The sequence below is a fragment of the Tympanuchus pallidicinctus genome, unplaced genomic scaffold (genome assembly GCF_026119805.1).
Source record: "Tympanuchus pallidicinctus isolate F22 unplaced genomic scaffold, pur_lepc_1.0 scaffold1, whole genome shotgun sequence".
Lineage (NCBI taxonomy): Eukaryota > Metazoa > Chordata > Aves > Galliformes > Phasianidae > Tympanuchus > Tympanuchus pallidicinctus.
In genome coordinates, this window is record NW_026294618.1 from 75,120,225 (window position 1) to 75,142,057 (window position 21,833).

Genomic DNA, 21,833 nt, shown 5'->3' on the forward strand with positions numbered 1-21,833 from the left:
GGCTTCAAGGCCAGATGCAGCCTCCAACTTGCAACTTGCTCACTGCTGCCTGCACCTCTGCTAGTGATCCTGGGAGGGGAACAACCACTGGGTGACACCTAACCTTTTCCGCTGGTAACTGGGAAATGTGAGCTTACTTAATATAAAATATGAACTGAACACCTCTTTTTTTTTCTCCCCAACAATATCAGTTTGAGCAGTTCATGGAATTGTGAAGCTCAGAATCTTAGAAACATCTCTTCCGGTCATAGTTTTGAGGGAAAAACAAACAAAATACACAGCCCTAATATATATTTCCTAGTATTCTTCCAGTGTCACTATTGCAGTATGCTTACATCACTTTCTTGAAAAAGCATGTGATCCTTGGCCACTAGCTGGTAATCCCACAACATCCAAGCTATTCAGCATGTAGAACCGCTAAGTATACAGGCATCTGAGGGGAAGGTGCACAGTAATAGACAAGTTACCAGACAAGTTCTGTTAGGATGACAGTAATCATGGGAACAACAGGCTACCTACTTACCTACTTTCTCTAGAAGCCCCGTACCAAAAACCAATCCCTATAAAACACCTGTCTGAAATATTCCTTCCAGAGCAGTAAGCTGCTCAGAGAGATTTTTAAGGAAAAAAAAAGTTGTTTTTCCCCTCTAACCTGCTGAAGAAGATTAAATAGCGTGAAAATCCTTCTCAGTTTAAGCACCACACCCAAGAATCTGCACCCACATACTCAATATAGATAGGCCAGTCAGCACTATACACAGAACTATTGTAAAGTACCCCTATCCTGACAAACGTGAACAGGATCGGTTACACATGCACAGAGGGGGCTTAAGATAGCAAAGGCAGCTGCATGTATTGTACATCTGGGTGCCACTTGATAAACATTCTTAGGAAACACCCTTCTTGCAATAGTTTCAAGTGCCTGAAAATACTAATTTTGAAGGAAAAAAGTCATTACCTGCTGGCTGATATTTTTCTGAAAACAAACTTGAAAGTTCAACAAATCAAAAAAGTGAGTCCCACTGGCCAAGACCTGCCATCAAAGTGCTGGAAGGCAACACACGATTTTTTTTTATTTAAGTACCTTTACTGGCAGTTAAAATATTTGGGTTAAAGAATTGAATAATATTTGTACAAGCACCTGACTACAATGTAATTATTGTTTTCGAGTCTCTGAGCAAAACCACCTTCTCACCTGGAACCTTCCTGCAGGCTACGAGCCCTTCAGCTCATTACAAGCTGTCCAGTGATAACACCTTCCAGTGCAGGCCATGTACAGAGCACAGAGAATGAGCATTTGTAATATTTGTCAGACTCCTTCCTGCCACCTCCCCCTCCCTGGAATTGCATTACAAAATACTGAAGTTGAAATGACTCATTGTTAGCCGGGGTGCTTGGTTTCTCATGCTGATTTCTCAGTTTGTTTTTTGCTAGGTCTGCAGGTAAAAGCAGCATTTCCTAAGTTACTCATTTAGCTTTCCATAAATACATTTCAATATTAAAGCTTACTCAGGATGTAAAAAATTTAAGCGGACAAAAATAACACTAATATTACGTTTGCTACCTTAAGAGCTCTTCTGAAGCCAAGTGAAGCCCACAGTTGAGGAAGCATGGAATCTCATTTTCTAAAATGACCGAAAACAATACAGAGTCACCTTGAAATGTTTATAGGAAAAATCCCAAGCCAGAACTCTCTTCTCTGATGAGTTTGCTCTGGAAATTCCCATGCTCATGGGTTTGCAATCAATCTCACGGACATACCTGAAAAATACCTACAGGACTTTACTGCTGGTCCTTCTGGTGAGAAGAATTTGCAGTTACTCTGTTTTCTTGGTGCATAGAACTGGCCTATATAGTACAGTAGCCAGAGCGCTAAAATCTGTTATGAACCAAGACATATCTGTACGTACCAAGACAAGGGAGTATTTCAAACCCTGACACCTTGCCAACACCAGCACCCTCCTCGCTGCCCAGCCTACAGCATCACAACTTCACCCAACAGCTGAAGTGCACAGGAGGATTTATTAGAAAAACAGACTGAAATTACTGCTAGAAATGTACTGTGACGGCTCCAACACTGACATTAAACTCACAATTGTTTAAAGCAGCTCTGATATACTCAAATATGCACTAAAGAGCCCCCCAAAGTCTGCAACAGTGACTGCCTTTCCTTATGACACAGCAACGCCAAGTGGTCCACCTTAAAACAGGATGCCTCCGGGTAGAGCAAAGGAGGCTTTCAAGCTGACTCCTCTAGAACAGAAATTAATTGCCTAGTTTAAAAAGATGTTATCTTATGCCTGTATTCAGAAAGGAGTCATGCACTTCCTTGAGCTCTCCCTATCGGAGGTGTGTGGGTGTGCACACTCTTTTTTTTTTTTTTTTTTTTTTTCCTCCTGCCACCACATTGCAGCATTAATTTTCAGCTCAGAGCAGGCACAGTGGTTTCTGAACTAGTAATACAAGTGACTGTCATGCTGGGCAAGAAGCAAGTCCGTGCTGCTTTGGCAGCATATGATCGTAAACACTTCCATTTAACTCTTCAATGAAAAGCCACAAATACAGAAAAAAGTGAGCTATCAGCACTAATTACGATGCATATATCCCTTCCTCCTTGTCACACGTAGCTTCTTGGCATTCCAGAAACACCTTTAAACAAGGTGAGCAATGTATGTGATCCTGAAATTCCATTACATACCCCAAGGTAGCTTTGCAATTATTGGGCCACTCAATGGGGCTTCCCATTTCAAATCATATTGTCAAAAATCTACTTAGACCCTCAGCTTGCTAATCATCCCTCCTTTGAGAAAAAAAAAAAAAAAACAAATAGAAAAATAACACCGAAGTGTGGATAACAAATTCATTGCCCCACATACATATTCATAATTAATTTCTTGCTCAATGTAGCCATCAAACTTGACTATATAACCTATCCCATGATTTCAGTATAAACAACATTCAGCATCATTCTTTGCCTACTTTCTCTTAACAAATAAAACATTAATTTCATTACGTCTAGCCCAAGTTTCTTCTGCTCATCTCAAAAAAATGCCATACAAGTAGGAAACTGGACTCATAATGCAAATCTTCATTTGAATCAAGAAAAAAAGACTGATCTATCCCTAAGAGATATGAGATCAGGTGAAGGAAGTCAATAAAAAAGAAGAAAAATGCTGAAAGCATAGATAGGTCCAGTGCTACATTGCTTCAGTGCACAGAACCCGTTGTTGTTTTCTACGTTCCACAGCAACAGAGTAAAGAATGGATATGAATAACAAATATTCATCCAAAGATTTTGGAAACATCTACAGACAGCCTCTTCTAAATATAGAAAGCAGCAAGAGAAAAAAAATATATATATTTGAAATTTGACTGAGTTGCTATGAAGGACTGCATCTTCATCAACCACAAGAAAACAGTGAGATTCTGTAATAACAGTCAGAAAGAACAGCAAGAAACCCGTGTGTCAAGGCGTAATTTGTTCTCTTGCGCTGTTAAGATCTCCTCTTAACATATGAGGTTCCAGCTGCTCTTCTGTTTGAAATAATGCCTTGTTGCTGGATTGTTTACAACAAGGAGCAATCACCTACCCACACTGCTCTGAAGCCAGTCTGTGAAGCACGCACTCCTGTCAGGTCAATGAACTCATTTTACTGACCTCTCCGTCCAGCAGCACATGTTGCCAGCATGCTGATGACCACAGCCCACAGGTGCACAGAGCACTTCAACAGAGGGAGAGCTCCAGCATGCCATTATCTACAGAGTGCCTGATCTGATGGAAACTGCTGTAGCTCCTATCCTGCTCCCATCTCTGCCAATCTGGTATCAGCTGAGATGTGGCAAGAAGCTTCAATTCAGTTTTGAAGCAGCAAGAAGACAGGATTCTCCAGCACAGTGAGCACACCTTAATTCTGGAAGACTTCAAAATCTTCATCTCTGAGGTATTACTCCAAATAAATAAGCTACCTGTAGAGCTAAAACAGTGACCAGCAAATGTGCTGAAGAAATGAACAAATGAGAATCATGCAGCAAAGACAGCATGTTGGGTGGTTGTTTGCTTTGTTTTTGCTGTGCTGTGTACAGGGGTATACTGAAGGGAGGTAATAAGAGACGCATAATATGGTTTTTCTACTCTTTGTTTTGATAAGATGATTACTTCAAATCATTCGCTTGTATTATTTTGCCATTCCCATACCCATTAAGGAATGAAATCATAGTAATCAAATTTCCTAATTTGGTTGCACTTTGCAACGTAGGAAGTCCCTTAATCAGAACAATGAACGTTCTCCTTTTAACTTTCCATTACCCACGGAACTGGCAAAAACACAACATACATGTTTAAACATTGCCAGCTCTGAGGGCAGCAAGGCTGACTGCTTGCTTAGAGGAAAGCATGACAATAAAAAACCACAAAAGCACACTTTTCCTGACAACTGATCCAGAAACCCAAACCAATTCTTGTTCTGTTTTACTGTCTGGACTACAGTTTAAATGACAGCAGGTAAAAAGACTTTGGTCTGTAAGCCTCTGAGTATCAGAGGTAGGTTTAAGTGCAGAAGTCTCATAGATGTATTTGCCTTAATGAAAGCATCATTTTACCAGATATCTCTTATTCAAACTTAACAGTGAAAGAACCAGTACGTACTATGACCATACTGCAGATGTGTTAGCATTAAATGCATCAGAGCCCTCAGTCCTGGCAGTGCCATCATTACACAACCACAGCTGCCAGAGCAGCTGCATTAACACTACATACCTGCAGCCTCTGGGCATGTCTTTGCTTTAGCCTTGTTTGTTAGAAGTCTGGTTTTTCTGAAACCTCATCACTAATTTTAATAAACACAACAAGAAAACTTCACATCCTTTGAGCAACCTCCGAAGCCCAGGTGATATTTGGAAGAAGCACAGTCACAGCACTAGGTGTCCTGGCTGTACCTAGGCAGGCAGCCTGTTCCAGGTGCCCCAGCTTGCATCAGCCAGGCAGCCAGCTACAGAAGTAATGAGGACACCTGTTACCTATGAAACAAGAAGATACGGCAAGTGTAACCGTGCATTGCCCTTACAGGAGTTGTAAAAGTCAGTGATAACTTGCTTGGGACTGTTTTTATGGCCCACATCTGCACAAAACCGAGCATGGTGGTATGAAGCCAAGTGAGAGCTCCCAGACTTTCAGTTCCAATACAATAGTTTTCTAAGCCACCTAATATCAGCTACAACCTACTGAGTCCGCCAATGAAGTAGCTGTACTAGCACACTTTCATAGGAACATGACAGAAATACTTGGCCTCACCCACAGGTGTTTTAGCAACTACGCAGCTGAACAGAGTCCAACAGGAAGACAGGACCCAGAAGTATGGACTGTAGGAAGCTGCCATTAGCCAGGGGCAGACTGAGGTACAGCCTGTTTTCATTGGCTGTACTGCTATGAGACACACAAGAGTCATCTTCATATTCTTGCTCAACAAAACCATCAGGGGTATTCCTGCACAACACACAGTGAGATGACACACAAGTCAGCACTGCTGGATGAGAACAGCCCTATGTTCCCTCTCATTCTGGGAAACCCCTCTCTTTGCTTACCTCCTTCTGGGCTCCCCTGAGCCAAGTCAAGTCAGTTTTGCTTACTAAAACAGCAGAAAGTAAAACCAACAACAACAAAAAAAACCAACAGTTTCCTGCCATTTTGACGATTTAATTTAACTCCAAACATGGGAGGAGGCCCTGACAGCATGAGGCCCTCAACAGGAAACGGAAGAAAGGAGGGAAAAAACCCTCCTTCCTTCAGCAGCAGCCACAAGTAGTTAGCGAGAGCAGAAACAGCCACCAAGATCACACCACAGTTTTTCCCCATTCCTGATCTTTGCTCAGCTGACTGGAAGAAAGCAGCACATCCATTAAGCGTGGCCACCTCCCCCTCCCCGGCGGAACGCAGCACCGCGTGCTTCTCACCTGGCACCGCCTGCCCCAAGAGCAAGGCTGCAGAGAAAAAACCAGTCCCGTGCTCTGTGCCCCGCAGCACATTTTGGTTTGTGTAAACACAGGGAATGAGAAAAGTCATTCATTTGCAAAACCAGTTGTATTTCTTGACTTCCAAATCCGTCTCCAAGTTGCCAAGTTTTGGGTTTTTTTTTTTTATTTCTCTGCTTTGCAATTGCCGCAGCCTTGACAACCCCAGCTTTATGCACGGCTTTCCTTAGACTGTACAACGTCTCAGTGTTCACACTGTTAGGAGAAAGGCGCTCTTTTCCCAAACGCATTTATCAAATATGGATTTCGTGCGTGCACCCAGCGGCAGCGGGCAGATAACAGAACCGAGGTGCAGCCCACACGTGCCACGGGCATTTTGTGCAGCCCTACCTCTAACTTCGGGAAAAAACGCACGCAGCTCCGGCTCACGCCATGGTACTCCACAGAATCGCTACGAGAGAAATATTAAAGGAAAAAGAAAAAGCTCTCCTCTCGGATCTCCGTTTGTTTTGATGCAGGCACTGAGGAGCGCCCTGTCTGCAGGCTACACTCACTTTGCAACCCTTCTACGAACAAGGCCTCCACAAAGCGACCCAGGGGGAAATCCCAAGGCAGACAGAGGGGTTCCGCGCCTTCTCCCTCCGCTCACCGCCTCGGGGCCGCGGCGCGATGCTGAGGGCGGGCGTGCTTCCCTTCCCCGGCGCCTCGCAGACAAAGAGTGGAGCGCGGCGGCGGGAAGGGGAGCGCCGACCCCGGGGCACGTTCCCGCTCCCGGCCGCGGGCGGCCGAAGAGACGCCTTCCCCGCGCCTCGCGGGGACAAAGGAGGGCTGAGAGCCTCGGGGCCCGGCCGCCGCTCTTCGCCCCCAGCCCACGGCGGCCCCGCGCCGGGCGGAGAGAGGGGAAGGGGCGCGGGCGGCCTCAAGGTGACACCCGGCGACGCCGGCCGGCCTCCCGCGCTCCTCTCACCTGGCACCTGCAGACGATGTCGGCGTCCTGCGCCAGCAGATCCACCACCTTGCCCTTGCCCTCGTCGCCCCACTGGGCGCCCAGCACGACGGTCACCTTGTTGCCGGGGAGGCGGGCCGCGCACCCGCCATTGGGGATGGCGGGCGCCGGGGCGCCGTGCTCCGCCATGGCTCGCGCTGCCCGCTCCGGCGCCGCTCCAGGCACATGCGGCAGCGCGCGGCGGCCCCGCTGCCCCCGCCTCCTCCCGGCCGGGCGGGGATGCCGCATCCAGGTGGTGGTGCCGCCCACCGGCACCGCCCGCCCTGCCGAGCCGCCTCCGGCAGCGACCCGCCCCGCTGCCGCTACCGGCGCTCTGGGCGCCTTCTTCGCCCTTGCGCCGATCTCCCGCGCCCCGCGGCGCGGACTACGCTACCCATCGCGCCCCGCGGTCCCCGCCCGGCGGCCTGCCGCGCGGAGCTGGGCGCGGTGCACGCTGGGGCGCGTGGTTCCCGCGGGCGGCACCTGTAACTGGAAACAGTTGGTCAGCGGCCGCCCCAGGCGCCACCGCGGCGGCGCGAGTGCGCGGCCGTTAGTGACTGGGTGGGCAGTGATGGTGCCGCTGCGGGCGGTGTTCCTGCTGCTCCTGCTGCGGCTGGAGACAGACTGCGCCCTGTGGAGGTGGAAGGAGGGGGCAGGGGCGCCAAGTGGGGCTGTAGGGCGGGAGGAGGCCCTGAGCGCGGCTCGGGGTTATACGGGATCTGGTGCCTCGGGTCCTCTTTCTGACTCCCCAGCACTCAGCAGCCCGTGGCTGAGGTACTACAGGTGTGCTTGCGCGTCGCCAGAGCTACAGAAATGAGCGTTTCTAGAACACGGGGTGAACGTGAGAAGCCATTTTCTCCAGAGGGGTCGGAACATGGCCCTAAGCTTACTCATGAGGAAGAACAATAATGGAAAAAACCCATCTCAGAGAAATGCCTTCCTCGTGCATACTTGAGGCTTTAGAAGTGGAACTAGTGTCTCAGGGGCTTTCATTCTTTCCTACTTCACAGAATCAACTCGCCTAGGGGAAAGAATTTTTTTGAAAGCAGCTATTAAAAAGGCATAAGTCTAAATGATGTAATTACTGCTCAGACGGCTACTCAGAAACATGAGTCACTGAGCAGGCGCTGGCAGTCTGCAGCTATCGGGCAGGTCATGGAGTTATGCTGGGTTTTAGTTGCGTCTGTGTTCCTTCAGGTTCACTCCCTTCAACAACTGCAGGAGCTATAAAATTCACCAGAGAGAAGGTTAACCAGTTAAGGGTAGAAAGATTTATAATCTATGTAGGACAAGGAGAAACAGCCACAAACTGAAGTGTAGGAAGTTCCACACCAATGTGTCTAAGAACTTCTTCACAGTAAAGGTGACAAAGCAGTAGAACAGACTGCACAGAGGTTTCGTGGAGTCTCCTCTGAAGATATTCAAGACTCATCTACCTGTGCAGTCTGCTGTAGGGAACCTGCTTTGGCAGGGGGTTGGACTAGAGGTCCCTGCCAGCCATACAATTCTGTGGTTCCATGGTTTTGTGATAGTTGGCTGAGTTCTGTGGAAAGATGTTGAGCAATTGCAGGTGATATGAGACAATTGTATGTACGCACTTTAAAGAGTAAATGAGCCCCTAACTCTTGATACTGTGCACTGTATTAATATTTTTGGCTGCTAAAAACCATAGCAATGGTGTTCCACTGGACAGAGCCTTGGGGAAGTCAGTAAGAAGCACGAGGAGCTGCTGAAGCCTGTCTCACCCATTTTGCTGATGCAATGGAAAACTTGGTTCTAGTGCAGTCACTTTGAAATAAACTGTACACTGTCTCATGACTCCCCAAAACATGGTCCTGATTTAGGATATGATTTTCCAGTTTAGCTGAAAGATACTAATGCTAAACCATTGCCAGCACAAATATTCTCTTGAAACTCAAAATATATTTGAGTCTTCATGGATAGTGTTCTGATAACATGGTATTAGTGCATTGCTACTTTCCAAAGAGGTACTAGATGCACATTGTCATTCTGCTGCTATTTTTATTCATTACAGACGAGTTTTGAAATTATATTTTGGTGTGATTTCTTGGTAGGGATAGAACTGCGGAAGAAAACTATGAACTCTTTACCTCCAGGAAAGATGTAAGTGTTTAATGAAGATTGAGGTAATCAATGCTGATTTGTATGATGAGGTTTAGAATTTTTAGTTAATATACATCTGCCATCCCTCCCCCCACTCCTCCCTTTTCTTTGCAAACTAAAGGGAGGTTTCACTCTAATACCACAAGAGATGCTAAATTATCTACACAATTCACTGTGTTTGTAGTGTAGTTATAAAAAACACTAACTCTTGACCAAAGCAGAAAAACAACAGGCATGTAATGCCCCTTGTCAAAAATAGGCATTTAGTTGTAGTATAAGGAGGAGTTTAGAATAATACTGTACAGAAGTACCCAATTGCACTAATTTTGTTTAATATGATCAAGAGAACCAGCGAGAGCTTGCAACATTACAGTAGTTCTTTTTCTTCTAATACAAAGGGGATCTATTAACTTTTTTTCTAGTTCAGCAAGCCAAATCTGCTTTGTGTGAGCATTTTGAGGTGATGCAAAGTTTACCTCCAAGGAGGGAATGAAGAAATGTGACTGCTTTTTCTGGAACTAACAAGCATGGTATTGACTTCGTAAAACTGACTGCACCCAGGGTAGAAACGTACACTGATAAAGTTTAGGTTTTATTGTCTTCTGAATTGCTCAATGTGCCTGCTTGGAGAAAGTTATAGTTAGGATAGATTTCACTGTAACTCAGGTACATTCAGGCTTTTGACTTTAGTCATTTTCTGCCTCTTGATAAACTTCAAGAGGCTCTAACAGGAACTTTTAATAAACAAACACAAACTGGGAGCAATGTGAGATAATTGTTGTATTTCATTCAGCTGAGTTGAAGATATAGATGGAAATGTTACAGATGTATGTTTTGAGTTATTCTAATGAATTCTAATCTCAACTATTCTGATTTTTTTTAAAGGGTTATAGAACAATTTGCCTACATTGTTTAGAGCAGAATTTAGCTAAGAACTTCAGTAGTTCAAACAATCAAGGGTGAACATGAATGTAAAAATCCAAGAATGTCTGATGGATTATTAGGTGTTGCTCAGCATGGCTTATGGCTCACAGGGTGTTATTTCTTTGACCTTACTCATAATTATTAAACATGTTGAAAGACAACTGAAGGATATGAATATTTCTTCTGATACTGTTTTTCCTCCTGTAAGTTTGATTTATTTTTTTGAAAGAATACAGATAGAAGAAATAAATAGACCACAGCAATGCAAATGTCAGAACACATGGCCCATGCTACAAGTTTTTTGTTAAAACTAGTTGTTTCTGCTCAGATATTTTGCACAGAGTAAAATACCTACACTGGAATAGTGGTTGTGGAAAAGTGATCTGTAGGTATCCTACAGAACTATGTGAAATGAGAAAATGTTGAAATTCATCACATTAAGTAATTGAAATATTTAATGAAAAACTAGTTAATTTTACTTCCTGTTCATATATGGCATCTTTATCTAAGATATATTGTGGCTCACAAAAAATATATATATATATATGGGTTGATAGTGCCATAGTCCAGAAAAGCCTTAAGAATTACTGTACCAGACAATGTTGACATCTTTAGCACTTCAAACTCTCCAGGATGCTGTTACTTCATCTTCCAATTACTTTATAGAGACAAGAACCAATTATACAGGAAGGAAATATGTCATTTTATTTGAACATTGTGCTTGATGTAATGGATCCCTTCTTGTTTATTCCTGTTTTTAAATTAGTTATTCAGGTTAAACTTTTCCATAAGTATTTTTGGTAAAATTCATTAGTCTTTTTGTCATGATAAAAACAAGATTAAGCACATTATAAAGTAATAGTTGTACATGTCATAATCAATAGATTATCACACAGCAATTGTTTCAACTCTGGTTAGATGGATCTAGAATATGAAGGAACTTTATTCACTGAGAGGGATTTTCATGATACATGTGCTATTGAAGATAAAAGGTAAAGACTTCACAAATGAGAAACATCATCACAACAGCCGTACTTTGAGTTCAATGAGAGAATAGTTAAGATAATACAGTATGCTTTTTAAATTTTCAAACCACCTACTGTAAAGAGGTGTCTCTTTGTATGCAAGTGCAAGTAAGGTAGCAACAAGCAAGACTAAAGATTCTCAGGAAAATAAAATACTTTGGGATTTGTTCTTTGAGAAGTTGCAAAGCTACATCCTTTGCTTGGAAATGAGATTTGTAAATTATGAATTGCAGAGACAGCTATTTAATGTAATAATACTAAGAAAAATGAGGAAAGAAATTTTAAGTGAGTTCCTCAGATCTATGTATTCCATTTTCCCTGAAAGCATGGCAAGTGAATTGTTGTCTTCATAGATAAGAAGTGAGTTTTCAATTTTAATTTCAATATTTACCATAAAAACTTAAATAGGAAAGTGGGAAAGTAGGTGTATTAAATAGAAATTAGCTTCTACTACCATGTTCCCCCAGAATTTCACTGTTCTCAATCTCTGTCTTGGCCTTTCACAGCATCAGACATTAGAAGCTTAATAGAATGCATCATGTGATAGATAGTTTGGGTCATTAACTTTCTGCAGTACGTCTGTACATTTCTTAGGAACCCAAATGTTGTGCAGTATTTGACTGAGAGTGATGTTAAATTGGCAGAAAGCTTTTTCTTCTTCAAAGGTCTGGTTTTTGTTAGAATTTTTCCCTTAAAATGGTCATTGCAAAAGTAACACCTTGAGGGGGGAGCACAGTAGCTCCAAATTTACATCAGCTTTATCTGTTTGAAAACAGCAGCCTTTACCATCTCCTGGAAGTGCCTTAAGAATTGTGGGTGAGATCTACTACACCAACTATGATTGTATTTGGTTGTTAAATATAGGTTAGAATATGCATTCTTGTCTGTTTTATTTGCTAATCTTTAACCTGCGTTACCTGCTAAATCCTTCATTTCTTCTGCTGTTAATCCTACCTGATGTTTCTGGACAAGATGGATGAGAACAGGCTGGTTAATGAGGTGAAGTGTGACCTTAAAGACAGGCAGTCAGGATGTGCAAGCATCTAGAAGGGGCCATACCATTCCGCATGCTTAGATAGTTTAAGGACTGGTAAGTGTGCCCTGCCAGCTGGCTGTCCTTTGGGGGCTTGTTTATACAGCTCTTGAAAGAGACTGGTCATGTAATTCTTAATTTCCTCCAAGTGTCACTGATTCTGTGCATTAGCAAAGTTAGCTCACATACAGGTAAGGTAGAACTTGAGCTAAAAGCTTAATGCATATTTTATATGTTTTTAGGCTCACGTTTCTCTCACTTTTTTTTTAATAAATAATTTATAATTTATAAATAATGCCCTAAACTATCTATTTTTTTAGTCTTGGAAACATTGATTGCCTGTAACCTAAATACTGAACTGCTAGGTTGTATAGTCTGTTAAGAGACAGTTCTTGCACAGACTCCTGAAGAGAACCCTGAAATGCTGACTTTTCATGATTTAATCTAAGTAGATTTTCAGACAAATGTCTGTTGTTAACTACTCTATTATGTACAGTCTATATTTTTTAAAATAACTGCAGTTCACCCAAAACAACACTGAAGAGTCAGTTTTCTGGAACTTACCACATAAAACCAAAAGACTGAGGTAAATGGCCAAAATAAGGTGTATAAAAATTGATTGCAGTCTCATTGTGTGCACAGTGATGGTTTGAAAGCAGGTGTCTCTCACAGCACCCACAGGCTGTTATGGAATGGAGTTCCTGAGCTGGATAAGCTGTTTACAAAATAACTGTCTTTAGGGATAAAGGTGCTGAAGGGGAGCTTCCAAGTAAGAATGGCGTTTATTATTACATTAACTAATGTAATAATGGCTCATTTGGTTGTAGGCTTTATCAGTGAGTTCTGAGATTTATGGTAGCCCCTATTATTTTATTAAAATATTGAACATGTTACACTCATCCCTTTGATGTCCATTTCCTCTTGTTACAGAGATCCGTGTGCTTACTGTATTTTCTCTGGTAAGGCAGCTGCTTATCATATAATCACAAAAAAACCCTCAACTATCTCAAAATAGCTTTTGTAATGACCATTGATTGTTTTTGTACACATTCTGCAGTATGGTTGCAGCTAAGAAATACGGGGCAATTTTATGGATTTTAACCCTAAATGAGAGACCATTGTACATGTGTTATTCAATTTCTTATTGTGTCAAAAGTCTTCATTAATACAGGGAACTGGAATAATGGTATTTCCTGCCTGTTAAATGGGATTGGTACAGATTATGTGGATATTGTCACAGATTTCCTTCATGTTTACCAACAAAAATCCCCCTTGAGAACTGACTAATTAGGATTTTTTTGTTCAGTATTTTGTTAAGAACATAAGTGGTTTTTTAGGAGATTGGTTCTGAAGATGCTCATGTTGAATCCTGATTATGGTTACCTATCAGAAGAAACTGCAGAATCTTTTAAATGGATTCAGGGAATTTGTAGTATTTTGTTGCATCCATGTTCATGAATCCTAGCCTACATATGTGATCAGTGACAAAGGTTTTGGGACATTGAGTTCCTAAATAGTCTGACTGAATTCATTTGGGTTATTCATAAATCAAAGTCTTTTTCTGTAATGTCTGTAAGTATTAGAGCATTATATAGGCACATTTATTGCTATAAGTAAAACATAAGCCCACAGCACTAGGAAGGCAGTGTATCAAAGCAGAACATCTCTCTCTCTTTCTTTTAGACCTTTGAGGATGAAGAGCAGTGTTTGCCTGATTCCGATCCTTCTAATTGTTTCACGTACTGTTCAACAGTAGCTTCAGAAATGGAAGGGTAGGTTTTTCTCTACATGAATATTTTTGGAAATATATAATAATAGTCTTTACTAAAAAAAAGATGCATTTTTAAAATGATCTGTTTGGAGAAATGAAAAACATCTCAGCTTGGAATTTGAGTTTTGGATAATGTTATATGTTAGTGCATATATATGTGTATACATATATGTCAGATTTAGAACTTCTTTGTTTTTGTATTGAATTAAAAATCACAGAAGGGGAAAAGGGAAAATTTTGTACCTGGTAGAGGCCTAAAAATGAAGGATACTGACAAATGGATTATATGCAATATTGTGGTACCATGCAGCCAGTCTTTGCCTGAGCTCAGTCTGTTTCAAGGCAATTGCAGAAGTGTATAATCAATAGATATTAAGGTGTTACAATCACAAAATAAACAAAAGAGTTAGGCAAAGTAGATTATGGTAACAAAAGAGAATAAATGGAAGGCTTACCTGTATGCTAGGTTCATCTACAAAAAACACCAGAAGAGGGGATCTCCAGATGAAATCCTTCCTCACTGGTAGCCAGCTCTTAAATAGGTCTAGGAGGGGTGCAGCCAGGCTCCACCCCTTCCGGCAGCACAGGTGAAGGCAATTCACCTGTGCTCCTCTGGCTGACTCATGGCTCGCCTCAGGTGATCCATCAGAGGTTCAGGCCGTGACTCATCAGTTCCCATACACAGAAGGCAGCTAACTAGCAATAGATTACAAAGAAAACTGGGGGATTAATCATCAAAAGATGCAGGCTTTGAAGGACATATGCCTAAGAGGTCTTGAAGTTACAGTAAAAGCTCCCCTTTAGTGTAGAAAGTGGAGGTATTTTGCTTGTAGGGTCCAGAAATATGTATTTTGGAAGAAGCTAATTGTAGAAATAAATAGTATCTTGGATGCTATTGTGGGATTCCAGAGAACGTTCCAGAGAAAGGAAGAAGGTGAGACAGTCTCTATGTGTACTTCTCATGCAGTTAAAGTAATGATTTTTGAATTTTAAAATGCAAACATGTCAGTCTGCCCCTTCTCATGTCCATGAGGAACGCTGTGCCAGAGCGAAGCTGCTGCTAAAAGCGTGTATTCAACCAGGGATTTAAAATATTAAACAGAAGTTGCCATTTGTGTGGAGGGAGAGTGCACTGCTGTTTGAGTGTGCCGGCAGATCAATTAAAAAAAACAAGTAATGAAGCATGAGAGCACATGTTTTAATACAGTAAGTCCAAACAGGAATGTTGGTGGTTGTCAGGGTAGGAAAGCCTGCCAGAGATAGATTGCCTTATATTCCAAAGCCTTAAGAAAAAGAAAAGTCTGATTATCATCAAACTCTTGCAAAAGTTCCATAGAGATCCCGCATAAAACCAGTAGTTTTTAGGCAATAATAATAATTCATATTTTGCTCCTTTCATCCACGGAGTTCGCCGATATTTGGCTTACTTTATTTATATAGGAGGAAGAAGTCTATAATGCTAGTCAGGAATATTGTAATGGCATATATTTGTTTATTAGATAAGTATACAAAGTCCTCTTTCTGTAAACATAGCAGTAGGTTTCTTTTTGGTATTTGAACCCCTCTGGTAACTCCTGTATAATATAAAGCATCATATGGTTGCACTCAATGCTGTTTTATCTGTTTATTTAAATAGAAAGCCACTAAGTTCTGTACTTGGATTATTTCCATCAATTCCAGAGCAAACTTCCCTGCATGCTTTCTCTTTTGATCCATGTTAATGTTGCTTGAGAATGTGTTTGCATTTCCCAGACATTACTGCAAAAGAGAGCACCCTGTTGCTTTTTCTGCTTTCTTTTGCTGGAGGGAATGCACTCGGTATATTTACAAAACAAACACTAAACATGATTGACATGAAGTCAAAGAGCCATGGCAGCAATGTCTCTCGTCCTGAAAGAGCTGTACATCACACTTCTTTCTGCTCTTATACGTCAGTCACACTAGTTGAAGTTACGTGTGTCTGCACCTGAAAATTGCAAATTTAGTTTTGAACTCACATGAAAATTTTTTTCATTGAATTTGAATATAATTGCTAATTTCTTAATATTTTATTCAAATGCTGATGAAAACACATTTCTGTGTTACATTTTTCTGCTTAAATTGTTGAAAGAATGATTGACCACCTTTTGTGAAAGCAGTTGATGTTTTTGCAGTGACTTTGTGGGAGTTAGCATTTCATCCAGGATGTTTAGTGGAGTTTGATGTAATGCAATCCTAATGTATGGCTGACATCAGATATCTAACAGTTTCCCCACCTCTCCCACTCAAGTTGCAGCCCATGAATTTTCCCCGTTCCAGCCGCAGCACAAGTGCAGGATGCATAGAGGTCCTGTTTCCAACATGACCAGTGCTCTGTTCCCTGTCATGTCACTGCAAAGAGGGACAGGAAAGGGAAATTGTTCTCCCAATCCACTGCACAATGCTCAGTCTCCATAGCTCTGATACAACAGGCATCCTTCCTTCCAATCTGATCTTTTTAATCTGGTAACTTTAAATTAGATGAACTATAGAAGACATGCTTTCTTTAAGCAGTGCATATTTTTGGTAAGAGGGAAACCACGTTATAAAAAAGCCTGTGAATGATGCTCAGAGTATATTTTTAAATGAGAACCACCAGCAAATACAGATATCTGTCTTTAAATGTTTATGCAATGGAACAGCCAATGCCATGATGCTGAACACATTGTATTATAACGTTGTAGACAATGTACACACCTGAAACAAGCAGATTGATTTAAATTGTATAATGTGTGTACAACTTGTATGTATATATATATATTATATAGTTTTATTCAATAGAAAGTTTCTTAATAATGTTGTATTTTTTATTGTTTTTGTAGTGCAGATCAACTCTTCTTAAATGAGCACCAGGTGAATTTAATTTTGAATGCATTCTTTGACCACATATTTGTATCTAGATCTTTAACTGTTTTCATTTCTTATGAAATACAATTTTGACACAAACTCATGCTTACTACTGGCAGACTGGCCAACCTACTGTACTCATTTCTTTGAACTTGTGTGTTTACTTGAGATTTTTAAAATGTGTCCCTTTCAGTGAATATGATGAAACGTGCCATTGGTATAGTAATTTAATATCTGGTTTATAAAATGCCTTATTTCATAACATCTGCAAATTTAATATAAGGAGATTACAAGATAAATTATTTCCTACCTCTCCCCCTTTTTGTTTGAGGTTGGGATCATTTGAGGAAATACGGAAACTTTTCTTATAAACATGTCCATGCTAACAAAGTGAATTGAGATAACTGTTCTATAAATGGTTTGCAGCCTGCTAGAAATGGTGGAAGCTCACAAGTGTGGAAGCAAGCTTATATTCTGTTCAAGTTCTATTCACCCACCTCTGAGAAAGCAGCTGTAGGATTCCTCAGTTTGCGCTGTTCTAAGGACAGATTGTACAACTTGGCATTTTGATCTGAGTAGATGAACAGCAAACTGCAGCGCATGAAATGTGTGCTGCAAACTTACAGCATGTCTGCTGTTTCATAGCTGCCTCCGTGCACATCCTTACACTGCTCTACTTTGTGGTAAATGGGAGGAGAGCCCCTCACAGAATGATCCTGTTTGCATGTACCTGGGAATTCCAGGTGCTTGCCTTCTGCCTGACTGAAAGAGCAGTGCGTCACCTCCGTGTCGGTCATGGAAGCATCATTTTAGTAGCAGTTTTGCAATGTTTGACAAGAAGGAAATTCTGTTTTGTTTTAATAGTGAGTAACCTCTCTTCCACTGCTGCAGCAGAACAGGCTGTATATAACTGTGCCACCCATGAGGAAGGCTTCTGAGGGAAACATGAAGGCCACAGGGGAGAAAAAAAATCCTCTGCATGAATTTTACTCTTCCCCCTTTATTTCTGAGAAAATGTGTGCTGTTTCCCTCAGTAGCTGTTGCCCATTGACATCAATGAGAAACAAGATTGGTCTGCAGGATCAGTGTTGCTTAAGTTGATGTTGTTGCTGTGTTGTTTTATGTGCTGTCAGAAGAAGAAATGTTGTCACATTGATAGATTTTTAATATATATTTCAAAACATATTAACTCTTGTCTCTCTTATACTTACGAGTTAATTTTGTGGATATATGATCCCGAAAGTGCAGATGCCTCTGAGTTGAATCACACTGCAGTTTTTCCATCAGAAGTAAGTTGAAATTATGCCACTTTAGAAAAAAGTGAAAATGTATGTCTTGTGAAAATTTACCAGCTGAAAGTGGAAATGTCTTGCTGAAATATTGTATCTGCATACATCTTTACTTCCTTTTACTGTTAGGAAAAGTACATTTGCAAGATTTTCTATTCAGTTAATACTGCAGCAGTGACAAGGGTGTGGAATGAGGTGAAACCTATTGTCTGTTTCATAGATAGAAGAGTTAGCAGGTTTTAGTGATACAGTCACATTTAAGTCTTTTTGAAAATGATACTGAAGTCATTCTAAGTGGTAATATGGTGTAACATTTAAGTCTCTTCTTCAGATTCCCTGTATCCCAAACTGTTGGAAAATAAGTTAAAAGCATTATGGAAGTCATGAAATGTGATAAATGGTGTTGTCAACTCACTGGTTTAATTCACACCTAAAATGTAACAAGATATTGTATGGGCTGATCTGTATAGATTGATCTCTAGACTGGATAAGGTATTTACTAACAAGGCTATCCAACATGGATTAGTTATAGAGATGAATATTTACAGTAATTTTTGTTAGGACTGGCTTTCTGATCAAAACAAATGGCAGAAAGTATTCAGTTTTGGTGTGGTATCTGACACAGAGTAAGCATGCATGGCACCACAAGTTGTTTATTTATTTTAAGTTGTCATCATTAGATCTTGATTTTTTCACATTTGTTTCATATTTGTTTCATATTTGACATTACTCTCTCGCAGAATAAAAGAGAAAAAAAAATAGCAACACTAATTGCATTCTGAAGGCATCTTTGTGATTAGATAACTAGATGTTAAGAAAGTTTTTTGTTCTCTGATGTGGCAAAAAAAAACCCCACAAATAATAGAATTTGAGTGTAATATATGCTAAAATGGATTGACTAAATATGGTTTTAGTAGTATGCCATTGTTTGAAAATACATTTTATAATAGAAGAGCTGATTCCAACGTAAGGATTTCTAGAAAGAAAAGATTGTTGTAAACAACCTTATCCTAATTGGACAAAAACAGATGATTAATAAAAATGTTTGTTCTACTTACACAGAGTTCTCAGATACTCAGCAAGATGTTACAGATTTGGAGACAGAAACCTGTTGTTCAGACCTATTTCAAGCAAAAAACCTACTACTCTGAGAGGCTTCCAAAATCCGGGTATGGTAATGTATTTTTGGTGCTTTTTGTTTTTTAATTGAATGTTCTATAAAATTGTTCCATTTATGGCTCTGTAGACAGTTGTTAATGAGTAAGTGTAGAGAGGGCGATGAATAAAATAATTTGGTCATTTTTCTTCTAATTTTTTTTTACCTACATTGTAGAAAGTGTTCTTGGAAGTATGTCAGTGTGTCTGTTATTTCAGCCATAAATAGTCAACAGACATGTCATCAAAAATGAAGTATGAGGGACACAGTGCCCAAAGAACTTCAGAATTTCTTTGTAACAGTTTTGCTACACAGAAAAAGAAGGATAATTGAAGGAAAAAAGCAAATGCATGCAAGCTAGAAATTATCAGTCCTGAACTAGTGGTATCAGTCTTGTGAATTTGAGTACTTTAGGGAATAGCTTGTTCTCTGCAAGAAGATGTAATTCTTGTTTTCATGGTCACTTTTGTGGATTGATAACAAGTTTTAAACAACTTCCAGATTTGGAGAAACTTTTAGGTACCTGGCTTTAAAAACCCAGGGAGTCCAATAACAGCTTTCAGAGCAACGAGATGTGACTCCTCAAAATACAAAATATGGCTGTGGCCATGTCTGGACCTCTTCTTTGTGCAGTGGGATAACTTTGTGTTCAGTAATAATTTTGCTCTTTTTGCTTTTCTCTGAAGACAGCTTGTCATCAGCAGGTTTATCTGCCCTTTGTTTCATTCGCCATAATACTTAAATTTACATAATCATGCAGTTCGGTGCCAAAAAGCTCTCTGCATATAATTGTTCTACTTTGTATGTACAGAAGCCCAAGGAGTAGAAAGCATGACTAGACTCCAAAATCACCTAAAGTTTTTACTGTAACAAATGGTCGCTGAGTCTTAATTATCAAGCTATAGATACCTGCTTGAAGCTCAATGTCCCCCCATTCAGTCACGCCATTCGTGGAACTTTAGAACCTATGTGAGCTATTGTGTCAAGCATTTCTTTTTCATTTGGAAAAAAAAAACACTGGCCAGCTGTTATTCACCCTCCTCTAGGCTTCTAAGTTTGGGATTTGCACATTTTTACCTCATGTGACACAAAAAGAAGGTAGCTCAGGTAGAATGTCATTCAGGGTCAACTAAACTGCTTCCAGTATCTCTGCTGGCTTGTTGGCCTAATTTTGCTCTCATAGAGTTATTTTTCTTGATAGTAGCTGGTGGGGTGTTGTGTTTTGGATTTAGGATGCAAACAGTCTTGATAGAGCCGATGTTTTAGTTGTTACTGAGCAGTGCTTGTGCTGAGTCAAGGACTTTTCAGCTCCTCATAATTTTCATACTTCTCATACTGCTCTGCCAGCAAGGATGCTGGGGGGCACAAGAAGCTGGGAAAGGTCAGAACCAGGACTGCTGACCCAAACTGGCCAAAGAGACTTTCCATACCATATAGCACCATGCTGAATCATGAAAGTGAGGAGAGTTCACTGGGAGGGGCGGCTGCTCAAGGACTGGCTGGGCATCAGTTGGCTGGTGGTGAGCGATTGCACTTTGCATCACTTGTTTTTTATTCTTTATTTATTCTTTTCTTCTTGTTGTTGTTTTTTCCCCTCTTCCTTATCCCCTGTCCTTATCTCAACCCATGAGCTGACAAGTTGAACACCTCTCACATGAGCGGGAGTTTCTGCTGTGGGACAGAGTGAGCAAACGGTTGAGTTGTGCTTAGCTGCATACCAGGTTAACTCACAGCACTTCTTCAGGTTTGAGTCCTGGTATTTGTGCAAAACATCTTTGACATCTTTTATCTTTCTTTCACCTGTTTGTTTAAGATTTTGTCATTTTCTGTGAGTCTTCCAGCAAAAACCAATACTTAAATATACTCTTCATGATCGGTAGTAGGGCAGTAGTTCTAAATATTTGTGATAAAATAATAACCAAAGTATTTATACTCCTTTTAAAGCTTGTTTACTTTACAGTGTGTTTGCATGTGCTGTATAGGAAATAGGATAGCAAGAAAGTGCCTGGAGGTGAGGGAAATCTGAAGGGGACACAGGTGCTTCTTTATACTACAGCATCCACCAGCAGGTGACATTTGTTGGAGTTTCTTACAAAGGCTATATAGGATTCCAAAGGATTATTATGTATCTTTCACTACACAGGCAACTATGTCAGTTTAATTGGAAATAAAGAAATTACGGTAAGACTTTGAGTATGGACATTGACAAAAAGGCAATTGATGTATCTGATAATTTACATTTGAAAAGTTTCCTGAGGCAATGCCATCTGCTTCTATTCCTGTCTTTTCTGTGCTGGAGCCCTTGATGAAGGACGTCTGCACAGGTTGGTTTTTTTTTTCCAGTAGTTTAGAAGAATAAATCTAATATGAGGCCTCTCCTACTGTCAGTTGCTCTACTTTTAGCACTATTTACTGCATTTTAGGACAAATACTTTTTTCTTTCCACAAGTGTGTACTATTCACCATACGTTCCAACGTGCTGTGAAAAAAAAATAAAACAGCAGTGAGAAAAAAAGTCACAGTTTATTTGATTGTGAGTTCATAAGAAAATAGATCAAGACAGTAAATGACAGTCGTGTGAAAGTATAAGGACTAATATTTCGCAAAGGTATTTGTCACCTGTTTTATTATCTGTAAAATTTTAACCTACATAGACCTCCAGTGAAGCTAATCCAAATATATCAGCTAAATTTT

At 40.6% G+C, this 21,833-nt stretch overlaps 2 protein-coding genes across 6 annotated transcripts in view; one reads left to right on the forward strand and one right to left on the reverse strand.

Moving 5' to 3' along the window:
• The window catches only part of ADSS2 (adenylosuccinate synthase 2), a 32,116-nt gene extending 24,900 nt beyond the window's left edge, over nt 1-7,216 (reverse strand). Inside the window, exon 1 of one of the 2 annotated variants that reach the window (XM_052673303.1) lies at nt 6,935-7,216. In XM_052673303.1, the coding sequence (XP_052529263.1) occupies nt 6,935-7,201 (267 nt within the window). In that variant the 5' untranslated portion in view covers nt 7,202-7,216. The remainder of the gene's footprint in view (nt 1-6,934) is intronic. The other variant, XM_052673313.1, reaches the window with a different exon arrangement.
• CATSPERE (catsper channel auxiliary subunit epsilon) overlaps nt 7,209-21,833 on the forward strand; it is a 28,202-nt gene continuing 13,577 nt past the window's right edge. The window contains exons 1-6 of one of the 4 annotated variants that reach the window (XM_052673281.1): nt 7,209-7,591; nt 9,028-9,076; nt 13,742-13,830; nt 16,670-16,700; nt 17,909-17,983; nt 19,046-19,152. In XM_052673281.1, coding sequence (XP_052529241.1) covers nt 7,524-7,591; nt 9,028-9,076; nt 13,742-13,830; nt 16,670-16,700; nt 17,909-17,983; nt 19,046-19,152 — 419 coding nt within the window. In that variant the 5' untranslated portion in view covers nt 7,209-7,523. Of the gene's footprint in view, nt 7,592-9,027; nt 9,077-13,741; nt 13,831-13,863; nt 14,764-16,669; nt 16,701-17,908; nt 17,984-19,045; nt 19,153-21,833 lie in introns of those variants that run through there. The other 3 variants (XM_052673272.1, XM_052673265.1, XM_052673271.1) reach the window with 3 other exon arrangements.